General features: G+C 46.2%; 1 protein-coding gene across 1 annotated transcript in view; it reads left to right on the forward strand.

Annotated features, from left to right (window-relative positions):
• The window catches only part of AOAH (acyloxyacyl hydrolase (neutrophil)), a 73,910-nt gene extending 47,782 nt beyond the window's left edge, over positions 1-26,128 (forward strand). The window contains exons 14-22 of the mRNA XM_009699013.1: positions 1,995-2,077; positions 4,692-4,728; positions 5,412-5,486; positions 11,136-11,308; positions 14,111-14,169; positions 14,254-14,313; positions 15,907-16,003; positions 19,820-19,896; positions 26,000-26,128. Coding sequence (XP_009697315.1) covers positions 1,995-2,077; positions 4,692-4,728; positions 5,412-5,486; positions 11,136-11,308; positions 14,111-14,169; positions 14,254-14,313; positions 15,907-16,003; positions 19,820-19,896; positions 26,000-26,128 — 790 coding nt within the window. The remainder of the gene's footprint in view (positions 1-1,994; positions 2,078-4,691; positions 4,729-5,411; positions 5,487-11,135; positions 11,309-14,110; positions 14,170-14,253; positions 14,314-15,906; positions 16,004-19,819; positions 19,897-25,999) is intronic.
• The last annotated feature ends 193 nt before the right edge of the window (positions 26,129-26,321 follow it).

Here is a 26,321-nt window from a genome sequence, read left to right on the forward strand (position 1 = left end):
CTGCTGAAACAGTGGAATGAATGGTAAGCCCAGGGTTATTTCATGCTGTTCCCTTTTTTTGGGTAATCTTTCTTCCCCTCTTTTTTTTTTTCTGTTTCACGTTTAGAGGAAGTAGCAAAAGAAGAATTTGGAAGCGCCTGTGACCTCATTTGCTGTGTTACATTGGCTCACGTGGATAGGGAAGGATGCAGAGAAAGATGGAAAAAAATAAGTCTCTGCCAAAAGGGAAGGAAAATAAAATCCAAACACAAAGAAAACACCTTGAAATGCCTGCAGTTTTAACTGTGAAATTAAAAAAAAGTATTCGTAATTTTGTTAACTGTCTTTCTGATCAGCATTAAGAGGCCCTTGACTCCTGCCAGAACTTCAGGATACAATCATCAACAAACATCAGGCTTGGTCTGCCCTGAGTTTCAGATAGTTTTTATTTTATATGTCTAAGATAGGTCATGAATACAGTGAAATGCCAAACCAAGCATGAGTCAAGCCTAAAGAGGCTCTCTACCAACAGAATTAAAAAGTTGGCAGAATATATTCTTTTCCAGGAAAAATATCTGTTGCACCATACACTTGTACGTTTTGCTTCCTTTTTTCTCCTTATGCGAAAACCAGGCTCCCAGCCTCAGCTACATTCACACAGTGTATGTACGCTTTACAGCGGTATACTACTCCACAAGCCAACAGAGAAGATCTACGCAGCCCCTTCTTTCAGAGTCAGCAGTAAAACCAGCCTCTAAAAATCTATTACAATGTCCAGCTACTCAATACGCAGTATTTAACTGGGCTCCAAGGAATCTGAACTCCACCAGTGATCAGAGATTTGTTGAAGCTGTCATTGATAGGCCTTGGTTCAGTGTTCAGTATTTCATCTTTTTTAATCTCTTCCACGTCTGGAAGAAAAAAAAAAACAAGGACTGTTTGGGACTTGAAGGCATTTTTAAGAGAAGTAGCTCACAATCCCAGACTGCAATGACTAAGTGTGGTGGAGACTGGTGGGCAATGTGCAGTGGGAAGCTCCCATTCATTCTGAGCTTGCAGAAATAGAAACACAAAGGGATGGGGTCCGTGTCCATCTTTCCCACCCCCTGATGGGTGAACAGGGACACTGCTCTTTAACCAATATCCTCTGATGGAAAAGGTCTGTTTGCTCCTCCTTGTCCGCCCGCCTGCTATGCTGACAACCGAAGAGCTCAGGCGTTTCTTGTGTAGCCCGTTGCATGGTGACTGGTTGATGTTATCATGTGTTTCTATGTAGTTATTTGTTATTGCTGGTTTCAAAACTTATCATTGTCTTCTGTTTCTCTGCATTTGTCCGAGTTTGCTGTTCTTAAGCCATGGTATTGAAGTTATCTGATTCCTTTGGTGTCTAAGTTCAAACACAAAATGGGCAGCCCCGATAGAGATGGCCAGGTACTCGTGGCTGGGAGTGTGGTCTTCTCATCAGCTTCCCTTTGGGCTGTTAGCCTTTTCATTTGCATTTTCGTTTTTCTCAATAGTGCAAAGTAAAGGAGAGAACTAATCGGAATGAAGCATAACCTGTTTTCAGATCAATCCGTCCAAGATTTATGGCAGTGGGAAATGAATGCCCTTCCAATATTTCTTCTCTTTTATCTACTGTTCCATAACAACCAATTGAAAAGTCAATTAGTGAGCAATCAACAGGATTGTTTTGATAAATGATCTATAACAAAAAGGTTTTTAAACACCTTATCTGAAAGACCAGGATAAAAGCATCCTGGATGGAACAATTTCAAAGAAACTCTCCATCAGTTTATAGTTTCTGAGAGAATATCTCAGCTTCCATTTTAGGCGACCCTGCTCAAGATGAAAAAGAATTACGACCACAAAAAAAGAGAGATGGTGAAATAGAAGTATATACTTAACTAGGACACAGAGTTGTTCAGAGACGAGAACATACTTCATTTTTAATACCAGCTGTGTTTTCATCAGTATCATACGAGTTTAGCAGCTTGCATTTTCTCAATTTATTTCAGAGGCTGGACAGACTCTCTGTATCTACGTTTACGCAGCAGAAATCGCTGTAATCACAGAGACTTACAGAACATTTCCCAAAATGGTATGTTAAGTTTTTTCACTTTTTCTTTTTTAACCTTACTAGCCTGATACTTGGTGCTGCATTAATGAACATCTTCCAGAAACAAAGATAAACCCCTTCTTAATTGCCTGCATTTCTTATGGAAAAATAGAGAAAGGCACTTATTTTCTTCTAGCTCTGAGTAGGGAGGTGTATGGCTTGATCACTTTTATCCACTCGCTGACTGAGAATTTCTGCTGGGCTAAAACCCAGTATACTCCACTGGAACTCTATGGGGGTTTTGTCTGGCCGTGGCCAAAAGAGGGGGTTCAGAGGGATGTCACTAGTAATGATGGAGCTAAAAGGTCTACCCTCCAACTCTTCTCCTCTGGGGGCTGTGACTGCTCTGCACTCCCACGGGGAACACCAGGAAGGCCTTACAGGGCACCCCACGGCAGCACAGGGGACTCCCAGGGCTGCCAAACCGGCAGGCAGAGTGGGCATAACATGGTCACCAGTCTCATAGCAAGGGTGTCCATGAGGTCCTGTGACATCCTTTGGAGCTGGAGACCAGCAAACAGAAACCCTCTTGCAAAACCGGGGAGGTCAATGGTGCAGGCACCTTAATGTGCTCTTAGAACAGGTATTAAAGGAGTAATCAAGGACACACAGGTAAACCAAAATTGGGACAAAACGTGACACTGTTGAGCTTTAATTAATTTTGTGAGGCTGGCTTAACATTTTCTTTGTATGAAATAACAGCCCGTGTTGCCAAGGGTATATGCAGCAGACCTAATCTACCTAGCTTCTTACTTCTTTGTAAATACATTTTAATTTCTAGAGCTCCCAGTAGGTTTTTTGTGCTGGAACTGCAGCCCCAGTCCAGGGAGCCGTGCGGCAGAATGGCTTAACGAGGGGTGTTGGACTCGGGCTATTAAACAGAAAAAAATCAACTGGTGGCAGTTATGTTCCGAGCCACGTTTTCTAAGGATTTCGTGGGGCTCTTATTCCGCTGAAAAGAGCTTCTTGACAGAAGGGCTGGATTTTGAATGGACCAGCAACCCTCAGGAGACAGATATATTCATTTTTAGCTTGGAAGAACTGGATTATTTAAAACATAAAGGATTCCTTGATATATGCAGTTGGCATCAATGTGAGTGATAATAACAAAGGCACCGCTATTAAAATGCAAAGTGTATTATTGCTACCTTAGGGGTTTATCTCTTAGATCTTTCCCCTGTACCAATCCAGCAGGGATTTAATGATGTTCTGACCACCAGTTTCCCCCCAAGAGCTGCGGGGAGGACAGGATTTGCTTCTCAAAGCAAGCTTCAGAGCACAATGCAGAAAAGAGAAGAGAGAGACCGGGGAAGAGCTGAGCAAAGAACAGAGGGAGCGTAATGCAAGGGGAGAAGGAGCGAGAAAAGAGGAGCGAGTGAAAATATTGCAAAATAAAAGCAAGTACAACCTGCAGGGCCTGCTTCTCTGAAGTTTATATTTCTGTACGTTGCTGTGAGGTGAGCTTCTTGCAATCACAGTCCTAGTCTGATCTTGAACAAAGCATAAAGCCTTTTTTGGCTCCTCGCTGGCTATCACTCTTGCACTGCAGGTGATGGAGTTTGATTTGTGTGCTGTGCCTAGCTGGGATGTATATATGTGTATCCAGAGCCTTTAAAGACCCGCTAGTAAGTTTTATGCATAAAAGCTTTCCTCATTGGGAATGCTTTTCTCATTCAAGACATAAATGAAAGATTATAGATGCTCACAGATGCTTAGGTGTAGCTAGCTCTTTTCCTGGAGGAGGAGAGATTCAGACAGAACCGTTTGGGTGAATTGCCATTGAAATGCAGAGTTTTTCAGGAGGGGTGCAGTTGGCCTAATCCTGTTTTTCGTAAGTCTGCCACTCGTGGGGAGAGGAACGCAGACACCCAAATGTTGGTGCCTAGTGGTATTTAAGATGCTTTACAGGATCTTTCCCACTTCCAGCTGCCTCTCCAGAAGTGCACAATCTCTCAGGCATCCTGTGTTGTATCTGCCAGCCCTGCTGCAGGTGTCTTGGATACTCTGGGATGGCAAAAATGGCACTCGGTGCCTATGTTTAGGACCTGAATCAGTCCCAACGTGGTATAGCTGTGAGACACTTACTCTCTCAGAAGAGTGAGAACAGTTCCCTTTGCAATATATAGGGAAAGCTAAAAGTAGATCGACTGTTGACAAGTCATGTTGGCTGGTTTACAAGAGACTACTATGTTCAACAGATGGGAAGAAGCTGACAGATCTGGATTAAAAGCCAGATCCAAACAACCCAGCACTTAAAAGTGTTTGATTTTCTACAGTCTGAAGTGCGGGACTCAGGTAAGAGGCAGCAGGGCCCTGGATATAGAATCACAGAATGCTTTGGGTTGGAAGGGACCTTTAAGGGTCATCTAGTCCAACCCCCCTGCAAGGAGCAGGGACATCTTCAAATAGATATAGCTTTGCTTCCTAATACTGGCACCCAAAAATATTACAGAGATCACTTGTTGTTCCTTTTTTTTTTTTTTTTAATGCTTCTGCATTCTTGGAAATATGCAATGAAGTCGGGTTTTGCACTTCATTTTGTTTGTCACTATAATGATGTTGTACTATTTCTCTTATTCCCACTACGTGTGATCAGGTGGTTCTTCAGGAAACCTCCTCGGTTTAATAAAAAGGTAAGTGTTGAACAGGATTCAAATGCTGGCTGGGGCTGTAGAAGTGCTGCTGAGAGTCCTGCTTCTTCGGATAGTGAGAGGCAGCATCTCTCCTTTTCAGGTGAATTTGGGTGGGCTATGGGGCAGTTGGGCTTAATTTAGTTTGCTGGATGCTGATATAGCTCACATCCTAAGGGATTTATTGTTCTCTCCTCCAGAAAAAGTAGTAATGAATCCTTGCCCCTTAGCACTGCGCTTTGGACCACATCCTGATTTGATCTCGAGCCCAGTCCTACACATAAACTTAGTTGTCAGCCAAACATGGTCGTCTTCTCCCACCTCTGATTAAAAACTCCCCATCTTGATTTATGTCTTTACCCCAAAATGAAACTACTTGATTTGGCTTCTGAGTAACACAAAGAAGACAGAAAGCTAGCAGAAAAAACAGTGAAAAAGACAAGTGCTTGAGGGGCAAAAGGGAGAAGTGAAAAAACTATATTTAAGAGACTTTACTAAAATACAAAACCATAGGGAGAAAAAAAAAAAACACAAAACCTCTCTCCCAAACGTAGTAGTGTAGTCGTCTGAGCATTGGCCAAATTGAAACGAGCTAATTCCAAATGTGATCTCATACAAGCACGGTGTGTGATTCAGACACTGAGAACGTATTTCCCCATTAATAGAGTTGTGTATTTATCTTTTAGCTTGGCCCGAAACCAGCTGTTGGACAATCCCGCCATAGTTATCTACGCTACAATTGGGAATGATGTCTGCAATGGGTAAGGTGTAAACCAAATTAACGTTTATAGTATCATAAATTTGACTTCTTTAGAGTACTGCTGGCTGCTTGGACATTTATGTCTCATTGCTTTGCGCTTCCCCGTGATAACATTTTTCTTTGCTATTAATTCTTATTTTTCTGCTGAAACGACTGGTTGTTGCCTTACCTGTATTTGTCATAGCCACCTACCAGTCCTCATTCCGAGCTTATCTGTCTTTCTTTTACAAGCCAGTGATAAAGTGACCAACGGCATGTCTGAAGTAGAATATTTCTAACTTAGCAGATGAAATTAAATATAACAACAGGAGGGAGGGGAAAAAAAGAGTTTAAAAGCATGTATATCCATCTTACCCAGGGTGTTACCTCCTGTCAGGAGGTAGAGCGTGACTGGTTTACTTTTTCTGAAGAACGGCATCCTAGTCCCCTGTCGAGGTCTATTTTCACACTGCCTGCAGTCTTTGCTGTGCTCTCCTGACAAGGTGTTTTGTCTTTCTGGCTTTACTCACGTCATAAGCTCGGCAGGAGAATGAACTGAAGCTTTCAAAAACTAATAGTTCTGGCATTATCCATTAGCAATGCTCGCGGGGATGCCAAGAGGTCACTAGTTGGATGCTTCCCTTTCTCCCGGTAGCGGGAAGGCAGAAAACACTTTGCAACCAGGCCAGCGCACAGCACATCCATACCGCAGTTTTGGTTTTGCAGGTGGTCCAAGTGCTGTTGTTGTCAGCGTAACATTATTTTCCACCATGATGAATCTTCAGGTTTTCTTTTAAGCGGAAGGAATAAACCAGACTTACGCAGAGACTTTCAAAACACTTATTTTAATAAACGACACACGCTTGGCTAAGTGCCCTTCTGAAGCTTTTGAAAAGTCTCACCTGCGGGTTGTACAATGAAGTCAGAGGCTGTCAGACTTTGCCATTAAAATATCCTGGGTTGGGCATCCTAAAACTTTGCTTAACAGCAAGTGCTTGGGTTGAAACTTTGCACGTCGGGTGTTGTTCTCCAGACGGGGATGGCCAAAGGCCAGGCAGGGCCTCCCCTGCCACCGCAGCCCTCAGCCGGGGCAGAAGTGGGACTGCCACCTTTTAGGTCCTTCCCTGGTACCACCATCTCCCTGGCCACAACCTCCCATGAAACCTTCACCCTTGGCATCTCCGTCTGGTCCCCGTGCTCTCTCCGCACCCCTGCCCAGAGCAGCCGAATCTGCCCTCAGCACCACCCTCCTCTTACGGGAAGGACGCACAAATCCTCGAAAGTAATGCCACTGCCCTTCGACTAAATGGGAAAAGCAGTCACAGCCCTCCTGCTACTTGCTGACAAGGCTGTCCTGGCCTTCTGTTTATCGAGAAGCTTGTGGAGGTATCGTTACAACCACCCCCAGGATGATGAGCACCCCCAAATAGCACCTTCGCTGAAGTCCGTGGCTCCTGCCGCAGGGACTTTCGAGGTGCCTTCTCCCAGGCTTGGCTCAGGCTCTGTTGTGTACGTATTTCAATCCTGCTGTTTCACTGGCTTTGCTGAAAGCATCTCTTTTTCCTTTCTTTTATTCCTCATTCTGCAGGCTAGTCCCTTCACTTCCCCTGTCTCTCACACCGCTTTCTATTCTTGCCTGAAGTAAAAAGAAACTGTCCACAAATTTAAACCATTTTGGCCTTGCCTCACCCATTTGTATGCTCCAAAACAGTATTTATTACTTGAAACTCTGCTGACTTTTGATCCCAGCATCCATTACCTGGCAGAGACACTTTTTGTCTGCTCAAATTCTCTCTACTGTCTGTTTGCTTCCAAAACATTTGCAGCATCAAAAAAAGGCTATCAGGCTGTAGTGATCCCTGTGACTCCAGCAAGGAAAGATGCCGCAGCTTCTGTAGCAACCTGCTGTTTCCATCAAGGGGGGATGTACAGCGGAGAGAGGGTTTTTTTCAGCTGTGTCCGATCGCCGTGTGTAGCTATCCTGGCTCTGATGCACCCACAGAGGTTACAGAGGATGCAAAGCATCCGATGGGCTTGACTTCAAACCTAGGGCTTGACAAGTTAAAAACCTCTTCAAGGACATCTTTAAACTGCAGTGATTGATGGAGCCTTTCTGGCCTCATCCTGTATTTTACCTTCAAAAGAACGCACTGTGCTAAGCACACAGGAGACACAGCTCTTAGCCAAAGCATTGTTAAAATGCCAGGATTTCAGCCCATGTGAAGAGCGGGGCAATGAGTAATATGGATGTTTGTAGAGGAGAAGGATAATGAAATTGGCAGTCTGTGTTACACGTTCCCAGTAGTCTCCACATTGCGGTGTCCAAACAGGGGGGTTAGAAAAATACAGACAGATGGCAGTGGTATCTCTCAGCCCACTGAGGTGTAAATGTGGGGGACACAGACCTGGAACAAAAAAAAAATTCAGACAAGAAAATAATGAGCACCAGCAGTCACAAATGCTGTACAATTATTGCACGTATTGGTTGCGTTGGGGGTAAGGGACCATTTCTCCAGCCTCTCCTTCCCAGCTTTGCAGTTATGGCATCTGTGAGAAACAGAAAGGTGACAGCAGCCACCGGGAAGGGAACTTGTACAAAGCAGCACCCACCTAACACCCCCTTATTGTAAAGGCTACCGTCACCAAAGCACCGCTGCACCCCTCCAGCCCTAAAAATAGTTATGTGAGCATCCCTCGTATCCCGGGCTACGCCAGCCCTTGTTATAAGGGACTGGAGGAGGTCTCTGTGGCAGAGGAGAGCTGGAAAAACTTCTCACCGATTGCACGAGGCTGCCCGGTTCCGCTGTGTTCTGTGTGTGCACGGCCAGGGTAGCCGTGGAGGTAGGGCATCCAGACCGTGCGAGGGTACCGCGACAGCCCCCGGTGCTCACCCGGGCACCTTGAAGTCCTTATGGCAGAGCCCAAAACGAAGGTGTCTACAAGATGGCTTGTTTCTCAGGCGGTTTTAATTTCATAGCCTGGCACAGAAGGGAAATGTGACGAAATGTACTGAAATACGTGCATGACTTCAGCGGAGAATGACAAGAGAACGTGGAGTTAGGAATGTCACATTAATTTTGGCTCACACTGACGTGTTTACTTGCGGTAGAGGCCTTACATCAGAGCAGTATTTTGAAATCAAGTGCTGCAACACCTGTAGGCAAAATGAAGTAATTTAAGGGCAAAACCACAGCCTTATCTCAAAAGTGCCTTGCTTGGGTGGCTGTCAGAAGGATAAGCCTGAATCATAATGCTGTTATACTGTTCTCCCTAACCAGAAAGTCTCAAACGCTTCAGCAGCACACACTGCATTAAGATAAATTTCTGGGTCCAGGGAAGTCATCTAATTCTTACTTTCTGTGCAAAACGCAGCCCACTGAAGGATCCCAAACCCCTGGTAGGGAACGCGGTTCTCTCACATGGGACTCAGCACCCCCCTTCCCAAGCACAAACATTTCTAATGCCTTGAGACAGAACAACACCACTTTTGAAAGCTCCTGCTTCTGTGTTGTTCACTGACAAGAACTCCCTCCTGATTCCCCAGCAGCTCACTTGGCACTGCAAGCATCAAGGTTGCTCTTCTCTTACCCCTGGGAAGCCATGAAAGAGATTAAAAGGACTTTCCCAGGGAAAGGACCTGGATGGAGCTGATTGCTTCCCTACAAACCCATGAGTGGAAAATGTGGGAACCGCTAAAAAGAAGGAGGAGGGATGCTAATGCAACCTTATGTGCTAATTGGCAGGACAAGGAGGACAAGAGGAAACGGTCTCAAGTTGTGCGGGGGAGGTTCAGGTTGGACATTAGGAAGAACTTCTTCACAGTAAGAGTCGTTAGGCATTGGAACGGGCTCCCCAGGGAGGTGCTGGAGTCACCATCCCTGGAGGTGTTCAAAAAACGTTTAGATGTGGCGCTTCAAGACATGGTTTAGCGAGCATGGTGGCATTGGGTATACGGTTGGATTTGATCATCTTTGAGGTCTCTGCCAACCATAATGATTCTATGATTCTATGACATTGCCTGCCTGTCTTCTTGAGCAATGAGATGAGCTCCTCAAGGGGTGTTGAGGCTTTTTCTCTGAAAGCCTTGGTCCTGCTGAGCAGCACCCCAAGGCAGGACCAAAGCTGTCAGGAGCACCTGCTTCCCAAGGTGCGTGGTCCATGCCATGCACAGCCCCACACGTTGATGTGCTCCTGCTGCTGATGTCCTTGCTGCTATTTCTGGAGGCTCTTTTAAGAGCTTATATTCCAAATGCAAGTCTTTATTGTCTTTCCCAATTCAAAAAAAAGGCAACTAATGGATTTACATGCTCTGCTCCGTTGGCCACCCTGGAGCTGCCTGGGGTTTGTGGAAGCACGCAATGGCATCCTTCTTTCCATCCCACTGACTCTTCACTCTGAGAGAGGGCAATGGGACATCTCCGGACAAGGGGAGCTTTGCCCCAAAGCTGGCCTTGCTCTGTCTCCCAGGCGTTGCCGGAGTGGGGCTTCACGGTGCTGGGGTCTTCCCCGTCCCGAAGACCTGTGGATCCTCTCTTGCCGGGATGGGACAGGCTCCTCGGGGCTGTGTTCACCCTCTTGCTCGTAGCCCCTGTTATAGATGGATGCACCATAAGAACATGGCAATAGCTCTCGAGGGGAGAGCGGGCGAATGCTTTCTCTATAATAAAGTGGTTGTTTTAATAACATAACTAGAGCAGTGTTCTGTAGGCAGCCTGGGGTGGTTTTGCTTGTTTGTTTTTCTTATGTAAGTCGAAATTTATTTCAACTTCAGGATTTTATTTTTCCCCCTCCTATGGCATTTGCAGCTAAATGCAAGAGAGGAAGGCTACACCTAAGCCTGAGACTCTGCCTTGAAGAGGTTCAGGCCTGCCGGTGACCCACAACACTTGGGTTTTCAGTCCATGTGGGATACTGATACAGCTCTAAGGACTACTTTATCTTAAATACCTCCTCCCTCCAGTCTCCCATGTTTGTCCAGACCCCTCGCTACTCTCCTGCCCTCCTGCAGAGCTGTAGCAAGAGGTGTACGACACGTGAGAGACAAAGACACCTTACATATTTCTGCCTGGCATAATCAAAGAGCTAGTTGAATATAAGCTACACGCAGCAACCCATGGGGAAAGCAGCCCTCCTTTCACCCGTCCATAGGGCATCCTGCACCCCGAAGCCGTGTGTGTGGAGCAGAAGAACTGCCCGTGGGCAGTGATGAGTAAATTGCCTTTGCATCCCTTTCCCTTGCTTCCTCTCTTCTTCTACTTCTCCTTTGTTTATTGAACAATAACTTTTTTTATTTTAATCTTGACCCCCCCCAAGTTTTCATGCTTTTACTCTTCTACTCTTCTTCCCCCATTTCACTGGGGGTAGGGGGGAAGCAAGCGAGAGGCTGTGTGATGCTTACCTGCCCACTGGGGTTAGCCCACAACAGGAGGCCACGCTATAAAACAGAAGGGATGCATCTGTCTGTTTTTAGCAGGCAGAAGGGTTACGCCGAGGGAGGTTTCCGTGTTACTTCTGATTTTGGCACTAACAATGAAAGACTAAAGCACATAGCATCATTTAAATATTAATGTGGAAGAACAGCAAAAAAGAAAATTCCTCTGCTTCAGGTGCCTTTTGGGGGGGGACAGTATTACCTGACACAATGTCCTGTTGGCATCCTCTTCCTCTGCAGAAACCGTGACACGCTGGCTCACATGACTACACCCAAAGAAATGTTCTCCAACGTGGTGCAGGCTCTGCGATACCTGGACTCCCGTCTTCCAAACGGCAGCCACGTGATTTTAACAGGCTTGGTAGACGGCCGCTTTCTCTGGGACAACCTGCATGACAGATACCATCCTCTAGGTAAACGTGAGATGGTGGGGGGCTCCTCCTGGTTATCTGCCTTCTCTCCCTAAATAATTTATGAATCTATTGACAATTTCAAGCAAACCTTGCAGAGTGGAGGAGATCTGAGACATATGAGACAGATATTGGCTGTGCAGCAGAAGTAGGAGAGCCAGCTCACCATCCCCGGTGCAGGACAGGGTGGATAGAGGGTAGACCCCTGTCCTGCCTGGTTCCCCCACCAGTCAGACCCACTCAGCTCCGATCCAGGCTCACCACAAGCTGTGGCTGTGGAAACAAACTCTTCTGCCTCAACTTGTTCCAAAATTGCGGCTGGCCTGCCTGCACTTCATCCCTGTTGTTGTTACAGGTGGAGCTGGACATTTGGTGAACACCTCCACTCACTGACTGATGGATGGGTTGGTACACTGGATGTGGACCAGGACAGATTAAGTGAAGAATTGGCTAGATATTGGAGAAATAATTGTTCTGCTAGCGCTGGCTGCCTGCCACCTCCCATGCTACCCACAGGTGTGAGGACTGAAACCTCACACCACGTGCAGGGATGGTTTGGGGCATTTCCTCAGAGGACGGTTGCCGTAAGGTGATTTGAGGCAACGTTTTCATAGATTTGGAGGCCACCTTTAGGAGTTTGTCATCTCAGAGCATGCATGAAACCATACATCTGACCATTAAGTGACCACTTGCTCCTTGGCTTCATCCTGTGCCAAGCTGCAAGGAGTGATGCCGTCACAGCGGGATGCATTCATATGCAGCGAAGTGTGACGTCCATCCTTGGTTGGTCTGACAGCTGTGCCTTTGGGGTCCCTGTGGAAACCTTTCCCTGGCGATGTGGGCGGTTGTGGGGTGGGGAAGCTTGGAAGCTGGTTGCAGAACCCCTACTCTACAAGTTCGTGCTACCCTGCAGTGGGTAAAGAACGTGAAATACTTTATGCAAGTAGCAAAAAAAGTTTTTATGCAAACAGCAAATGTAAATCCATCCCTTGTTCTCCAGTCAAGAGTGTGTACAAGGAACCATCGTGGCCATTCTGCTGCCAAATTTTAGACCAAAAGCGTGTTCATATTTCCATTTCGGGAAAGGAATCTCTTTTGCACCTGAGCAATTGGGAAGCTGTTGTCATCTTCGTTCTCATGAGCAAAGAAAGAGAGAGAGAGAGAGAGAGAAGCTAAATCACACCGTTAAAACAGTAGCTTACATCTTCAGGTGATTTTGGCAACCACCGGGTACAAGAGCTTTCCGTAGACTCTATGCCGCGGTTTCCCCGAGGTTCCCCAATCATTGCCGGTGGCCCCACAGCTTCTGCGTTAGCTACTACGGGTTATTTATTTTCCTCTGTGTTAGACAAAAGTACTTGCCTCTGCTCGGGAAGTCTGAGGTCTCCATTTCTATTCCTCTTACATTTTTCTCTAATAAACACTATACTACTGCCAACGAAAACAGAAAAAAGGAAAATAAAATAAAAAACCTCTTGTTCCTTTCAGGGCAGGGGGAGCCTGCGATAACTGGTTTTTAGTCACATAAACACATTTCTTTCCTTAGGTGCATGTTTATCATCACAGGGACGGTTCCGCTACCGGTTATCTAATTCTCAGAGACAACACGTAGCAGTTTTTGGCACAAGCCACATCAGGCGCGATTGGCTATAGGACCAGGTGGAAATTTTTCAGAGGGGCTGATTTGCCTTGGAGGGACCTAATTAATCCTAAGGAACAGGTTTTTGCAGCAAGAGGTGACTTCTGGCAGATCCTCCGACGGGTTGCGAGCAGGTTTCCCCACCTGCCCGCCAGGTACGACCAGGCATCGGTCTGGCTTTCGGCCGAATCCCTGGTCCCCCTGACAGCCCATCCCAGGGTCTGATGCTTTCAGGCTACGTGGGTCTGGGGCATCCCCCTGTCCAGGAGTGACACCGGATCGCTGAGCTCCCCAGCTTTCGCTCCCCGGGCAGCTGATAGCTGCTGCTGGGTGATGGGCAGCTGTGAGATGGGCAGGAATCACATCTGTGTCAGGGAGCCCCTGCAGAGCAACCTGAGGAGCCCGGTTCACTTGGGACAGATCATACTTTGCCAATCCCGAAACAATGACAAAAATTGCATATTTCAGCACTGGAAAAATAATAAAGCCTGACAGGATGATCAGTGCAATCCAAACTCAGAGAACAGAGTGGCCATTTAATTTCCATCCTGGTTGTAGCTACCAGAGAAGTAAAAAGATTGAAAAACAGGTAATTTTCTTGGCAAGCCAGGCTATTGCGTATTGCAATGAATTTAGGGAATGCAAGCTGGGTGTTTGAATTTGCACAGGACATCCACTTCCCTCTGTGACAGCAAAACTGTTCCTCCCTTTTAAGGCTAACCTCTCCAAGGTAAATGTGAAACTCGGCGTATATACGGGCGCCTGCAATCTTCCCTTCAGCTTTGCAACCCTTGTATTTGTTCGGAGGGCGAAAGACAAGTTAACGGATAAAATACCAGTCCCATGCTTAGGAGATTGGCGTGGGCTGTGATGCCTGACGCCCCCGTACGAGAAGAATCGCCCGTGAAAGGGTGGAGAGGGACGGGGAGAAGCGAAAGCCGCTCTGCATGCGGTGGGGACATGGGGCCCTTTTTGGGAAGGATGCATCAGTGCCAGCTCTGTTGCATCCTGGCTTTGGTGGGATGGGGGGTAAACTGAGGGAGGGTTAGCGCTCCCGAGGTGCCTCCCCCCACTGAGGGGTCTAAGGCATGGGAACGCATAGACCTGCAAAATGAAGTTACATTTGGCCATCAGACACGTGAAGTTTCCCCCTCTGTGTTTCACAGGGCAGCTGAACAGGGACATCACCTACAGTCAACTTTATTCTTTCCTCGACTGCCTCCGGGTAAGGTCTCTGGCTGTAGCTTACGAGCCCCCTCCCCTTTCCTCTCGGCCCGCTGCTAAAGCCCCCCTCCCTGTGCCTGCCCAGGTGAGCCCCTGCAGCGGCTGGCTGACCCCCAACGAGACCCTCAGGAACCTGACCTCGGAGGTAAGTCTCAACAAGGCTGCAACGGGATCACCTTCTCGCAACAATGCTCTTCCAGTTTGTCCCTGTGTCCGAGGGTATAAGCCTAATAGTGCCAAGGCAGGACCTCAGCACACTTTTTTCTTCCAAAGGCGGCGGTGGATGCGGAAACATCCGTACCCATCCCTTCAAATGCCTCTCAGGCTCTGGGAGCCAGCATCGTTAAGTTAAGGGATTCGTAAATGTATTCCCTTTCCAACCTCTCAGCTGCCCAAATTTATTCCCAAGGGATGCGCTCTCCCTGAGACAAAATGGTTCAGGTCCATGTTCTTTAAGGAGAAGACGTACCTGATAAGAAAGAAAAGGCTTGTGACTCAAGTAGCTGTGAGTACGGAAAGCCAGCTGCAGAGATTTCGCTGGCAGCGGGAGCAAGCTCCGAGAAAGAGAGCCTTACCCTGTCTTCATTTGGGATTTGTGCTAATCTTCCTCAGCCACATTTCTGTGGACTTTTAATCGCCAGATGGTGCGACCAAGGAGCATCCAGGCTTAGTGCAGGAATGGGAACAAACAGAACAGAAATGTCTTAAAACTCACCCTAAAAATCTGGCCGCAGAAGTGAATGTCACATAATATCAGCCACTTATTCCCTTACGGTACAAGCTATTTTTTTTATCCCAGCACTCCCCTGCAGCCATGTAAAAGAGCCAATAACCAAATATCATCAAAGGTGTCATCTCTGTGTATAGCGGTATTAATGTTTGCATCCACTAAACAAAAAATATGGCCTTAATTTCACCAAGGCTTACATATGTTTCATTTTATGTCCTGTCCCTCTTGATTTCAGAGAAGACAATTAAGCACATTCCTAAATCTTTGCAGGATTGCAGCTTATATATTCGTACCAACAATACCGAACACAGAGTACACGTAACTTCTGTCCATGAACAATTCATATGTCTGCAGGGTATGAATTAATCTTCTTTCTGAGCCCCTGTCTGAAACTAATTGTCTATGTTATTATCCAAACTGCACAATTTAAATATTTAGGAGATCCTGATCTCTGTTACGGCTGTAGAAATCACACTGGATATATCAGTTGGGTAGATGCTCAGCGGAGATAATTTACTCTGCTGAAAGTAAGGGCAGAATTTGGTCTGGCTGGATAAGCGTTAGCACCCACAACACCGGAGCAGGAAGGATAATGGGAAAGGAGAACATTTTTCCTGTAAAAAAGTTTCAGTTCTCTCTAATGAAATATCTGGGCTGCCACTCATCAAGAAGCCTCCGAAACCCAGAAATTCAGAATATTTCTATAGGCATAGAGATGCTACTAAAAAAAAGGGCTCCAGTAAAATAACCCTATGCTGTATTAAATGTATTACATCAGTTGAGGCCACAGTACAACCTGCAATGACATCCTGCACAGTGAGCCCCAAGGCTGGTGGTGCCCACGCGGGTCTACGTTGTGATGAAGAACCTCATTTCACCTCCTCTCCCTCAGCTAAAAAGGCAACATTAGCTTTGAAATTCTTGACTGCACATCGGTGACAAAAGCCAAATCCATGCAAAGCAGTGTGAGTAGCAATGAATCATCGTTAAATCACTTGATTTTTGCAGAGAGCTTTACAACTTTCCAATGTCCTGAAAGAAATAGCGAGATCTGAGAAATTTGCCAACTTTGATATCTTCTACATGGATTTCCCACTGAGACAAAGTAAGTTGCTTTTTTTTCCTGTCTTTCTCACGAAGCGTTTAGTCCAGTGCTGGGCTGCTAACATGCTCCTCGTATTTTAGCTCTGTACTGGGAGAAGGTCAGCACAGCCAGCCAGCCTAGGTGACAGGGCTGGGGCCAAGAGGGGGGACCCTTAATGCCATCTCCCACCTTCCCAGGTTGGGGTGACCGCGGACCTTTGCTGCGACAAGACCCCACCACCAGCCTGGGGACCACAACCTCCTGGCACCCACAACCCGGGTGCGCAGCACACTGGGCATTCACCCACAACCCAGGTGCGCAGCACACTGGGCATTCACCCATGGGTGGCAGGGGGTGTTGGTGGTGAGATGACAAGGACAGTAGAGGAGCCTCTCCTAAAAAAATGCCTCTTGCTTGTCTGCTGTAGCTTCTCAGGCTGATGAAGTAAAAAAGAAAAAAAAAGAAATCTCAAACTTATCTCGGTCTGTAAGATTAGGTTTTATTTTTGGTCATTGCTTTTATGGCGGGTCTTCTAGGCTGGAGATGGCACGTCTGCAATGGTGAGGGTGGGCTTCATGAGCTGTAGTTTACTACACCACTGATGGGGCTTCGTATTGCCTGCTCCGGGGTGAGCAGTGCCTCAGGAAGGAGAACTTTTCTCAGTGGTTTTCCTGCCTGAATAAACACAGCCACCCTCTCTTAACTCGGTTTTCAGAAGTAGAAGCACCTCTCCTAGGAAGAGCTGGCTTCTTTCCTAACCGTCCTTAAGCACCTACACATGACTGACTTTTGACTTGAAGAGCTTACAAAACTCATCCTTCTGTTATCTTAAGAGACATTAGGTAAGCGCATTACCTAAATCACTTCCTTCTGCAACTGACACTCTAAAAAAATATAAAAGAACCAGAAACTTTTCCTTGTTACCGTGAGCATCAGTGGTCAGTGTCCTCGTGGGGCTGGGGACAGATCCCTGTCCCCGGGTCCCCTCTCAGCTCCGCTTCCCTCACGAGACATGCGTGGATCCAGCTGAGGCATCACCCAGCATCAGCCCAGCTCCGTCGCAAGGAGAAACACACTCGTTCTTTCTTTTTTAAAAAAAAAAAGATCAGCGTGAGATGAAGGATTGAGGTGGGCAACATATTCAAGTAGTTAGATAGTGATGGGAAACTAGCAAAACAGCTTTTCCCCCTGTATCCAGCCTGAACCTTCCAGGTTTCAACTTATGCCCATTGTCTCTCCCCTTCCTACTCTGCTCTGAAGAGCCTGGCCCCATCCTCATCACCTCCTCGTGGGCTCATCCCCAGGGAGGACCACCCCCATCCCTCTGCCTCCCTTCACGGGGCAGGAGCTCCAGCCTTGGCCACCTAGGACCTATCCCCAATAGAATGAATGTTTACATTCCAAAAATAGTGTATAATAATTGGGGAAAAAACCCTGATCTGCATTTCCTTGTTTTTATTGTCACATAGAGAAGCAGTTCCATGTTGGTCCTGCTTGAAAAAATTTTGCCTGGGGACTATATTTTAAATCCCAGGATGCAGGCAGCTAAAACCAGAGCCATGAAGGGACAGAAGCACCTGGCAAGACTTCAAAGTGTGCATCTCTAACACCTCTCCCCATCAGTGCCGGGCTGTCCTTGGAAGCACGAAGTTGCCGAGGCACCTAAGATTATTGCAAAAAATCTCATTTTTTTTGCAGCCAAATCCTATCAAAATTCACAAACTTATTTTATCCTACATGACCCAAATTCAGGAGGCTGGTTCTGGGTCTCATGTAGACTATACGGAGGAGGAGGTAAAGAAGGGAGTATGGGAGAGCGAGTCTTTCTGTCCAAAACTTTACCTCCAAGAGATGGGCTCCACTGTCAAGTTGAATATTGTAAGCAGAGTTTCAGGATGTCCAAGGCTCTTTGTGGCTTTTGCCTCAGCTATTTAACAAGTCATTAAGATTTGGAACAAACTACCTGCTGGGTAGGCAAATTACTTTAATAAGTTAAATAACTAACTTTAGGTAATTTATTTGCTTTCATGAAAAGCAACATTTAATATAATTTGCTCTTCTTGATTGCATCGCATTAAATAAATGAGGTAAACAAAATCACACATGCACATACAAACATCAGCTCTGAAAGACACTTTACAAAGTTTCCTGGAGCCAACGACTCGAGCTTGCCGTCAGGAAAGCTGTCAGTTCGTGCGTGTGCTCAAAAGCCAGCTAAGGCTGCTGACCTACTTTTCTGGTCTCTTTCTGAAGCAAGCGCAAATCCTTCCCTAAACTCTCCAGACACCAAATATTGAGCAGTGGTTGCACACTGTGATGAGTACATCAATTTCGGGCTGGTCTGGGCATACGTATACATAGCAGCTCACAACTTCTTGGAGTAAAATGTGAGTATACTGACATTTGTTCAAGCTATAGATGGAGAGTCAAGCTCAGAGGTTGCCTTTGGCTGAAGAACTTGGTGGTTCCTTTGAGCAGCAGTGCAATAAATAGGGGGATAGGGGTTGCTTGGTTTGGCTTTTTCTTGGTGTGGAGAGGACCAACTCTAGTCTAGTCAAGGCAATAGGCACTTTTAACACAAATTCTGGAGATACTCAGTTGGTGGGTATTTGTTCAACTGCTCTAGGATTTTTGAAGGTCAAGTATAATGATCTAAATTCACCTATCTTGATAGAAACCTTACTTTTATCTTACTCCTCTGCTGTTTCTGGCACTGGAACAGTAGTGCCTCTACAAAGTAACACACGACACACAGCTCATAGTCAACATATAACATTATATATAAGGAGTTAGGCAAGCTCACTCTGTCTATATGTGTGCTCCGTGGTGTAATCTAAGGTGAACATGGGTTGTGCCCAACGTATTGCAAATTTGAGACCAAGCTCCAAGCCCTGTGTCTTCAAACAGATAACTTTGGGTGTTGACCAAAGCATCTCAAGTAGGTTTCTATAATCGAAGCAGGAATATCGCCTTTCCGTGAATTCAAAGTTAGTGTGGGGACTCAGACATGGCTTTTTGACACGATAGCCAGGGTCCAACAAACGACAGAGTCCTGGTCAAAACCATGGTGCTTGAATGGAGAACATTTTCCTCCTGACAGGATGCCTGCGTAATGTTATTAAGAATTCTTAATCTGTCATTATAAAAGAAATTATTGAATTTACAGTCTGTTAATGCCATATCCACTAGTCTCACGTTTGATCACTCCGCAGCCCTTTTGAAGAGAGAAAGCTTTTTACTTCGCTAATGGCTCTGGGGCTTACAGCACGGCATCATTTGCATTGGATGTCATGCTTATGTAATTCAAAAGGTTATTTTGTTGGCACTGAAAAAGACCGCTCAGAAGAGAAGTAACTGAAAATGACAGCCTATTCCTGCAGACATCAGCCCAGGCAAATATTTCGTTACCATCTCTTTCTCTAAAAATCACTGTTTTCTTTATCTCTTTATTTTTTTGCACTACTGAAGATGCAACTAAAATGGGCAATGAGAAAGTACCAAATCAGTATTAAATAATTTACAGCTTTGCTTGCTACAGCATCCATCTTAGTTGGGAGGGAAAGTGAATTGTTTTATGATCATTTATGTTCAAAGCGCTTCCTTGCATAAATATAGCAGAGAAAAAGAATTAACAATAAAGGCTTAAATACTGCCCCGAGGAGAGGAGATCGTACACAATATCAGCTCTGACAACTTTATATGAATTATCATAACCTTCATGCAGAGCTGGCGTGTGCTTAAAAACACCGACGGCATTTTGAGGAAGAGGGGGGTACATCTCAGGGCAGGTGCCTACGTGCTCGCGGGTGATAACCCCTCTGCTTACCTTGTCCGCAGCGGCCGAGGAATGGCGCAGGATGGGAGGTGAGCCCTGGCAGCTGATCGAACCAGTCGATGGCTTCCACCCCAGCCAGGTAAAAACCCATCCCCAGAAGATGAGGGGGAGCAGGGGGGATGCCAGCACCCATTGCTGCCCGAGGCACCTGGTCGGCATGCAGCGGGGATGCCAGTTTGGGGGATTTCTCTTTTAAAAAGATGATGGCTTTAGCCCCAAAACAAACATCTCTCTCTGAGATGGTTGCAATCTGCTCTAACTCCTGCAAGGTCTTCTGCTGCTTTCTTTCACTCATTGACCAGTACCCTGGCCAAACAGCCACAAAATCAGTTCCTTGCTGTGTAGGCTGGCTGCCTGCCCAAACACCCGCAGGGAGTTTCAGAGGATGAGGGCAGTGATGCAGCACTGCAAAAAACCAAGAAACCCCTCCAGACTTGCCCCTGCCCTGCAGCCTCCAAGTCCACGAGTTTCCCCATCGCAGCCTGGAACAAAGCTTTCTTTCTGAAGCTATACATTTAAATTGCTTTATGCTCTGCGGCTACATATTATGAAGTTTTCTCCTGCTCGCTTGGCCTCCAAGGATGGGTGGCAGGGGAAGGTTTACCGTCAGAAATAAATGAAAAGGAAGGAGAAGCAGCTGTCCTGCTGCAAGTCCTCCTTGGGTTCGATAACCGAGCGTGAGGTTGTCTGGTTCCCACCATATTCACTCCAAAGTAGTTTTTTTTCTAACTCTGTAAAACACATGGAGAGAGCACGTTCTGCAATCAGCTACAAAGCCAATTGGTTTTCTATTCTCTAGCTTCAGATTTCAAACACATACGCAAAGCAAAGCAGCCAGTCTGTCCCATACCGCCTTGAGAAAAACACGCTCACGAGCTGAAATCCCCAAGGGCTCACGCCACCAGCCGCAACGCCCTCACCCCCAGCTGCTAAGTCAACACAGGGCAGCGGGCAGGTCCCGAAAACAAAGATCGCTCCCGTTTCCCATGCTTTTCAATCTTGACTTTTCAGAGGAAGAATTAGGCTGGGCTGCAATACAAGGGGATGAGTTGCAGGAAGTGGGCGAGACGGAGAGGGACAGCAACAGCAGAGCTGATTTTCCCCTCTCTGCCAGAGGGCTCTGCCCAGCAGCAGCAGCTGCTGCTCTCCATCCCGTGTACTTAGCAATGAGTCCTGAAGTTTCTTGCTCCCTGCTGCTATGAGGGAAACGTGCCCTCCGAGCAGCCAGCTCTGCTCCCAACATCCCTGTCCTGCCCCGGGCGCAGGTCTGGGTGGTGGCTGGGAGAAGGAGTGATGGTCCTCAGTGATGTTTTTGTACCAGCTCTGTGCCGTGGCGAGAGCAATTTGGAGAAAGCTGTTGTCTTGGGCACTGCTGCCTTCCTCCACACTCCCGGCTGCATGCTCTCTTCCACCCCGGCATGACCAAGCCATGAAAAGGAACCCTGTCATGCCGCCAGCCACGGGCAGTGCCGCTTGGCAGCTCTCCCTGCTCAAAAGCACGGGGTGAATTTACGGACCGGCTTTACGATGTGAGCTAACACCCCACATATATTCGCTCCCACACCCCCATCACCAAATAACCCGATGCGATGCTGCCTTGCACGCTGGGAAAGAGCAGTCCGTGGAGCAGCACTTCAACGGGCATGCGTTGCGAGCATTGATGATTCCAACATTTCGGCATCTTCCCCGTTGACTGCGCTGTCAATTCAGCCAGGAGAGACCTGCAGGGGGAAGTCCAAAGGCAAAATACTTGCTTTAGTTGCTATCTTTTACACCCGTGCCAGTCAGCTGGAGCAATATGGTGGCTTGCTTAGCCTTGCCAAGTTAAAAAAAGTCTCCTGTTTGAAGATGGACTACTTCATAGCAGAGATTCCTGCCTGGCTACCACACAGTACCAGGACATAGCTGCATGAAAGCACAAGCTCGTGGCCTGGGGACATGGAGAAAGAGCGTCTGGATTTTTTGCTGCAGGCCTTTTGCAAGGAAGCAATTAAAGAAAACTTGGCAAATGAAGTGAGATTGAAAACAGTGACGAAGTGAACCTCATTCCCAATCCTGCCTTCTGGGGAAACTGTGCAATACGAAGAGTCTGGAGCGAAGAGGAAAATGTCTTTGTGCTATTTTTATGTCTTATCCTGAGGCTGGCCTGAGGCTTCTTACAACCCCCAGCAACAGGCCACCGCGGGAGCTGAGCTCGCCGGATTGCAGTTTTTTGTCCGGGCTCTTGCTCACATCCCGTATCCCACCCGAAGCTGGAAGGTAGCACGGAGTCGAAGGCAGCAAGTATTTATCTTAAAGGGATCCTGCCAAAGCCAAAAGAAAATTACAAAAGGGCATTAAAGGGCAGCTGCAAGCCTACCCACCAGCCCCAGAGCGCTGAGCTGCAGGATGCGGTCGAGCGCTGCCGTATTTCACTCCCTCTGGACCCAGCATCCTGCAGTGGTTACGATCTCCCCTTCCTGCTGTTAAGAAGACGTTAACATTTTTATAGGTACATTTCCCTTACAGTCAAGGTGCCAGCAGTAGATACGCCTCACTTCAAGTGAGTTATTGCCCTTCCAGGATTTATTAATTAGCCTTATCCAAACATCCACCACTTTAAATCCATTTTTCTTTTCCTGCTAGTATACGGGAGTCTGTTATCACCATACCGCTATTTGGACTGAGACGTAGCACTCTGCTCCGAAAGAGTGGCTCTCTTAATAAAAAGAAGGGGAAGTGTGAGCAGAGACTTATATTGAAGAGTATGCTTGAGAGAGGTGATAAACAATTCATTCCTCATACTAGTGTTATTTACTTTCTACCAACATGAATGCCTCTGACCCGGTATGGTTTTCATACCATATAGACCTGTCTAGTGGGCGAGGATTGATGTTGTGGAGCTCGTCAAGTGAATGGGGGCCCTTACTTCAATCTCTGCGGCTATTCCGCATGCCTGACGTACAGCTTGACAAATAAATACAACAGATAAGACCTAGCCTGGGCATTTCTACTGAATTTTCTCTCTGAAGATCTCAAAGCACTTGACAAATATTCACAAGTTTCTGAATTGAGCAGCACTCCAAGGAAAGCATAAAAGTTTTAGCTCTTACCTTCAGATGTGGAGAAACTGTGGAGTTTGGCATAGCAGAACCACAGCATCCCTTCTCTGCCAAGGGTGAGCTGGAGGTGTACCGCGATCCCCCGTTGTCACGATACAGCAGCGGGCAGGATCTCGGCTCTGGGATTCACCTGCCGCTTATCTTCTGTCCCTTTAATTAAACAAACAAAAAAATAATCTGCTGGTATAAACAGGGCAGAAGCAGGTATTAACACGTACAGTCAGTAGTCCAGCCACCCAGGAGGGATGTGGGAGCAAATTGAATTTTCCTAGCTGAGGCTTGCGTACTTGTTGCAAGGAGAAGGAAAAGAAAATAAGAAAAAAGGCAACACTGCCCCTGTCCCATTAAAGCTATTCTGGTTTTTCATGCATTGGTCACTCAGGCAGGAAATCTAGCCCCCATAGTCCCCACTCCAGACAGTATTTTACATTTAAAAACCCTTGAAAGAAGGAATAAACACCAAGTGCTCATTTGTTTAGCCAGACCCAGAACCACATTCCCTTATGGCAAAGTTCTTGGGGGGAAAGGGGCTTTCCTGTGTGTTATTCAGTTGCAGTACAGAAGGCTGCAAACAAAACATAAGTTTCAAAGCTAAAATTGGGCTCTATGAGGTTTCCCAAAAGACCCAGCTCCATCCATAGGTGGAGGAAATTCACACCATTTACTTCTGACACCTAAAAGCAAAGTGCATCACTTGGTCCTCCCAAGTTCCCTCTAGAGTTGTCTTTAAGACATCATTCCCCAAAGTACGGCTCGGTTGTCCTTGGAAGAAATCCGACTTTCTCTTCCCTTTGACTATAGAGGGAGCCCAGGGATTTCCATCAGTATCTCTTCTTTATTACAAAATCTCACTGCAAATCCTCATGAATGCCAGATGGCTTCAAGGACATCACTTTGCTCTAGAACAGCCGATTGCTTTGTTTGGATGACAGACCCATGCGTTTCAACAGGATCCTGCATAAACGGCTTCATTTCTTGCTTTTATGACGTTACCAGGGAGAACACGAAAGCCCTGAACATCACAAACTGGAACCTGAGGTGCTTGGAAGATTCTTAATTACTATGTACAGGCAGGAAAGTACAGCTTGAGTGGGATTAGCCTCTCCTTTTCTTTCCTTAATTCATAACAAAGTACATTTCAGCCAGAAAAAAAAAGAAAAAAGCTAAAGTGATGCATATCAGATGAGTTGGGTATTTACACCTTGCTGAGAAGCAAGCCTATCACCAGTTTGGTGCAGAAGGAGAAAACAGATAGCCAGAAACTGCTGAAATAACACAGTCCCTTCCCAGTCGCAGTCACCCAGAGCTCTATAAGGAATAGTGTTTCCTTTAAAAAAATTGCTTAGGCATTGTCATCTTCACAAAAAATTAATTACAAACCCCATACAAATTGTAGCAGTTCTCAAAGCACAAGAGCTTCGGAATTTCAAAAAAGACCTATAAGAAAAGTGATTTCTAGGACCATGAACCCTTCTCTGTGCCACACTACTCATCCAGAGTAAATTGTCAAAAATCATCAGGACCACACGAAATGATGTCTGGGTGGGGTCTACATAATTTAGGGTAAGCCCATACACCTTAAGTTACAGCCAACAGTAGTCTGAGCGCTGTAGAGCACACCTCCAGTCATACCTGTGCAGAGCGTGCACCATGCAAAGACAGCAGGGATTTTTAAACCAACCAACCCTGCTAAAAAATATCTAGAAGGCTTAGAGACTTGTGAAGAAGGTTTGGACACCACGGACCACTCTGGCAGAGGTGGGTCTCAGCCCTCTGGCAGCCAGAGAGTTTCCCAGAATAACCATGGTTGGTCACATTAGAAATTGTGAGCAGGAGCAAACATCCTTCTTGCACAATCCCCCCTGCCCCAGTTCCTCCGTTAGCTTAACGAGACACCAAAGTGTAAGAGCTTCCACCCCACAAACGTGTCTCTTTGTACATCAGCTCTGAATAAATGAATGTTTGTGTCTCCCAGCCCATCATTACAGCTTCTTTCAAAAGCACAGGATTTAAAAAGCAGCCCATAAAAATTCCCCAAGGGCTCCAGTCTGTTCCCAAACTCCAAAACAGCAGTATTCAAATAGTTTGATTCCATAAATCCATCTTGGTTATGAAAAAAAAAAGGCTCTGTTAGCCCTATTTAGACCTGATAATTACAATCAATGTCAGAGTGAGTTTTAGCATTGAAAGTAAAGTTACCATATGAGTGACATATAATTGTAGGTTAGAAGTTAAAACAAAAATGCATTAGCAGGGTGTGAAAACTTGGTTAAAGGAGAATCGGGCTGTTCTCTCTTCCCTTCTCTGCTACCCTTGATGTTTTTCACCCTGGCAATACAGCAGATAATTTCTCTTTAGTGCATGACTTCTAGGGCAAAAACCTCTATGAAAGGCTGAAGCGGTTCTGATATCAAGGAGAAAAGCTATTTTACAACTTCTGCAGGTCTCATGGGGAAAAAAGCTCTGAAGACAAGCAGCAGCTCCAGCATCAGAGCTGCGTAGTTTTGAAGCAAGACATAATTGGGCTTCTTTCTCCTCCACATCTGTGGTTTCTTTACAGGATAGCAGAGACAGTATTTATTAGAAGTATCAGAGGCATTACGGTTGGACTTGATGATCTTTGAGGTCTCTTCCAACCATAATGATTCTATGATTCTATGATTTAGGAGCACGAATTCCTTTGGACTTGCAAGAGTTTCCTGCATTATATCCAAGCGATGCTTTTTGAAATACTTTCAAAATGTTTGGAGGGGGAAAAAAAAATAAAAAAAATCAGACTTTAGGGCTTTTGAATAGAAGTTTACGGACCAGACATCATAGGCATCAGGAAGTGGTTGGAGACTATCATTAGACCAAATGACTGGTCAGGGAGGTGCAGATACATGGTCCTCACCTTATTTTTACCGTTCAGAATGGTATTCCTCTGTTCAAGCAGCTGGAATGGGGTATTTGGTTAGAAGTTATGGTCCATCACATGGCCATACAGGGGAGTCTTCTTTACAGCGGGGTCTCCTAAATGCTGGCGTGAAACAACTGTGTTATAGAGACACAAGAAATTGATGGCGTCTGTGCTATTTGCAGATTGCTGCCGCCCTGGGAACAAGCATTACCTGGCAGAAGGCGCTGCACGAATGGCCTCAAGTGCTTGGAAAGGAGAATCCGTTCAACGACCAGATTGAAGCTATATTCAAAGATCAAGGTGGACACTGACTTCCAAACTGGCGGAGCCCTGATGCGGTTTACGGTGATGCTTGCCAGTGCATTCCACAAAATGAGATGATTAAAGACACCCACAAAAAAAGGGGGAGGGCAAGTTATCAGAACCAGTAGCAGGGGACATAACACAACAGCATCATTTTCAGTTTGTATCTTACCTGCGCAAGTAGGCTATGCTTTTTCTGTG

This window comes from Cariama cristata, unplaced genomic scaffold (genome assembly GCF_000690535.1).
Source record: "Cariama cristata isolate BGI_N322 unplaced genomic scaffold, ASM69053v1 scaffold6734, whole genome shotgun sequence".
Lineage (NCBI taxonomy): Eukaryota > Metazoa > Chordata > Aves > Cariamiformes > Cariamidae > Cariama > Cariama cristata.